Source organism: Myotis davidii, unplaced genomic scaffold (assembly GCF_000327345.1).
Source record: "Myotis davidii unplaced genomic scaffold, ASM32734v1 scaffold2339, whole genome shotgun sequence".
In the NCBI taxonomy this organism is placed as follows: Eukaryota; Metazoa; Chordata; class Mammalia; order Chiroptera; family Vespertilionidae; genus Myotis; species Myotis davidii.
In genome coordinates, this window is record NW_006290672.1 from 57,869 (window position 1) to 61,463 (window position 3,595).

At 37.6% G+C, this 3,595-nt stretch overlaps 1 protein-coding gene across 1 annotated transcript in view; it reads right to left on the reverse strand.

Annotated features, from left to right (window-relative positions):
* Positions 1 to 1,877: 1,877 nt before the first annotated feature.
* LOC102757521 (5-hydroxytryptamine receptor 2C-like) overlaps positions 1,878 to 3,595 on the reverse strand; it is a 236,327-nt gene continuing 234,609 nt past the window's right edge. The window contains 1 exon segment of the mRNA XM_006763688.2: positions 1,878 to 2,146. Within this exon segment, the coding sequence (XP_006763751.2) occupies positions 1,878 to 2,146 (269 nt within the window).

A 3,595-nucleotide genomic window follows, 5' to 3' on the forward strand; every position in this document is an offset into this window, starting at 1 on the left:
AAATTATTTATAGATATATATTTATTGCATTTTTATTGTTCATATTTTTGATATATTTTTTTCTTCCTTTCTTTTTAAAAAAAGACCCTTTAACATTTCATATGATACTGGTTTGGTGGTGATGAACTCCTTTACTTTTTCTTGTCTGAGAAGCTCTTTATCTGTCCTTTGATTCTAAGTGATAGCTTTGATAGGTAGAGTAATTTGGTTGTAGGGCCTTGCTTTTCATCACTTTGAATATTTCTTGCCAATCCCTTCTGGCCTGCAAAGTTTCTGCTGAAAAATCAGCTAACAGTCTTATAGGAACTCCTTTCTAGGTAACTAAATAAGGAGTCACTGGGACAACATCTAGCATAGCAACATTCACATCATGGGAGTGCCACAGAAGAAAAAGATAGAGCAAGAAATTGAAAACCTATTTGAAAAAATAATGACAGAGAATTTCCCTAACATGGTGAAAGAAATAGACATACAAGTCTAGGAAGCACAGAAAGCTCAAAACAAGATGAACCCAAAGAAGCCCACACCAAGATACATCATAATTAAAATGCAAAAGGTTAAGGACAAAGAAAGAATCTTAAAAGGAGCAAGAGAAAAGCAGTTAGTTACCTAATATTCTAATTTGTAAGCATCATAAGAAATAGCATCTTTTTATTTTATTTTTTTATTTCATTAAATTTTTAATATATTTTATTGATTTTTTACAGAGAGGAAGGGAGAGGGCTAGAGAGTTAGAAACATTTATGAGAGAGAAACATTGATCAGCTGCCTCCTGCACACTCCCTACTGGGTATGTGCCCTCGACCAAGGTACATGCCCTTGACTGGAATCGAACATGGGACCCTTGAGTCTGCAGGCCAACTTTCTATCCATTGAGCCAAACCAGTTAAGACAAGAAATGGCATCTTTTTAGCTGAGTTCTTTAGGGTAAGGGAGGTAAAATCTGTGAAACCTTGAATATGTAGATCAAACTATATATATAGATTCACATTTTTGTGGTATAAGTAAGTTCTACGTTTTTTTGGTCCAAAAGTATGTGTGTGTGTGTGTGTGTGTGTGTGTGTGTGTGTTCACCTAGAATGGAATAATCTTAAATGTTAAATAAATTTATTTTATGGATAAACCCAGAGTCAAAATCTTTCTTGTAAACATTACCAAAATCTGTTACAGGAACATAACTTTAAAAAATTATTTAATGAGACACTAAATGTAATTTCCAACAGAAAGAGAAAAAAAAGAAAACAAGAAGATTGTAAAAGCCCTTATATTCCAATTGGTTAAATTCTGTGTCTTGAACACTAGCATTCTTAAGGCATTCATGAATATCACAAATTACAAGCAATAAAATGATAATTTCTCTTCTTCAACCTTCCCCAAATCTTAAAAAAAAAAGAATTTTTTCTCTTTCTGTGTAATAAAATTCCAAGAAGATATTTGAAAATGGAGGAGAAATATATTTTAGGTTGATCAACAGCATAAATTAATTCATGTTTACTTCATGAAGATTCTTATGCACTATTAATATTTCCACTGAAGAAGATGTGAAAATAGAATTAAAATATTAAGATTAATATTTTGGGATAAATTTATATTTTATAACATTTAAATGCTATATTTTTAAAATTTAGATTTGTCACATATCTTTGTCATCTTTAAATCGCTTTAAACATCTCAAAATTTTGACTCTGTGTTGTAGAATCATTGGCATATTAATGCATAAAATAATTTAGCAGAATAAATGGAAAAATTTAATTTAATATTCATACACATTACATTTATTCTATTATTGTTAACCTAAATATCAGATAAATAGGTTAAGAATAATTAAACAACAATCCCGATTATACGCAATGTTACCGGTCGACGTCTGTCGTTGTTCACAGTACATAATCCGAAGGTATTGAGCATAGCCCTTGCAATTCTAATGGCCAGGAAAGTCATTTACCTATAGAAATTGCCCAAACGATAGCAATCTTCATGATGGCCTTAGTCCGCGAATTGAAACGGCTATGCTCAATAGGATTACGTATTGCTACATACCGATCCAGCGATATAGCGCAGAGGTGCATGATGGACGCTGTCGAAAATAAAACATCTAGGGAGATCCAGACGGGGCACAAAGGTCTGGGGAGTGGCCAGACATAATCTGAAAGATAACAGAGAGAAGACAAGAACATATTATACAAATTATACTAACTGTAGTATTAAATTTTAGTCTACTTATTTTCTCTCATAATCTAAACATTTCAAAGGAAGTGAAATTTGGGAAACATTTTCCATAGTAATGGTGGTAGTGAAGATGATGATGATAATACCTTAAGTGTTACATATATTATTTTTATTGAGGTAAAATTTACATAAAATCAATAAATTTGTACAATTCAATAGTATTTAGTACATTTATAATATTATGCAAGTATCACCTCTTTCTAGTTCCAAAACTTTTCGTTATTCCTGACGGAAACCACTACCCATTAAGCAGTCAATCCCCATTCTACCTTCCCCCATCCTCTGACAATCTCTAATCTGCTTTTTTGTCTCTAGGGATTTAGCTAATTTGAACATTTCATATAAATTAAATAATAAGATAGGTGACCTTTTGTGTCTGGCTTATTTCACTTAGCATACTCTTTTGAAGGTCATTCATTTTGTAGCATGTACCAGTACTTCATTCCTTTTTATAGCTAATGCTCTTATTTGAGTTAATTTTTGATGGTCTTGTAAATGCAATTGTTTTCTTAATTAACTTATTAGTGTATCTATATATATAAAAGCCTAAGCTACCAGCTGACCGGCCGGTAGCTATGATGTGCACTGACCACCTGGGGGCAGACACTCAACAGAGGAGCAGAAACCACAGGCATGGAAACATGGAACAGACTGATGAATCTCAGAGGAAAGGGGGGAAGGGAGGAGAGGGGAGAGGGGAGGGCAGGAAGAGAGTAACCAAAGATCTTTTATGCATGGATTGGTGCATCAGTGGGGTCCCTCTGCCTGGCCTGTGCCCTCTTGAAATCTGGGATTCCTTGGGGAATATTGGACTGCTAGTTCCAGCCTGATCCCTGCAGGCCAGGCCGAGGGACCCACTGCTGCCTGAATCCGTGCACTGGGCCTCTAGTAGAACTATAACTTACTAGAGTCCCAGTGCACAAAATTCATGCACTCAGGGGGGGTTCCCTTGAGGGTGGGGTCCCTCAGCTCAGCCTGTGCCCTCTCACAGTCCAGGAGCCTTCGGGGGATGTCCGACTAAGTCCTTAGGCTCACTCCTTGCGAAGTCGTCAGGTGCACATCCTTAGCGTTACCGTGGAGGTGGGAGAGGGTCCCGCCACAGCCGCTGTGCTTGCCAGCCGTGAGTCAGGCTTCTAGCTGAGTGGTGCTACCCCTGTGGGAGCTAGTTCCAGCCTGATCCCTGCAGGCCAGGCCGAGGGACCCACTGCTGCCTGAATCCGTGCACTGGGCCTCTAGTAGAACTATAACTTACTAGAGTCCCAGTGCACAAAATTCATGCACGGGAATGGTCTCTAGGCCTGGCCAGTGGTCAGGGTCAGTTGGGGCCTTCCTTCCCCTGGATGCCGGCTTCCCGCTGGGGCCCTCC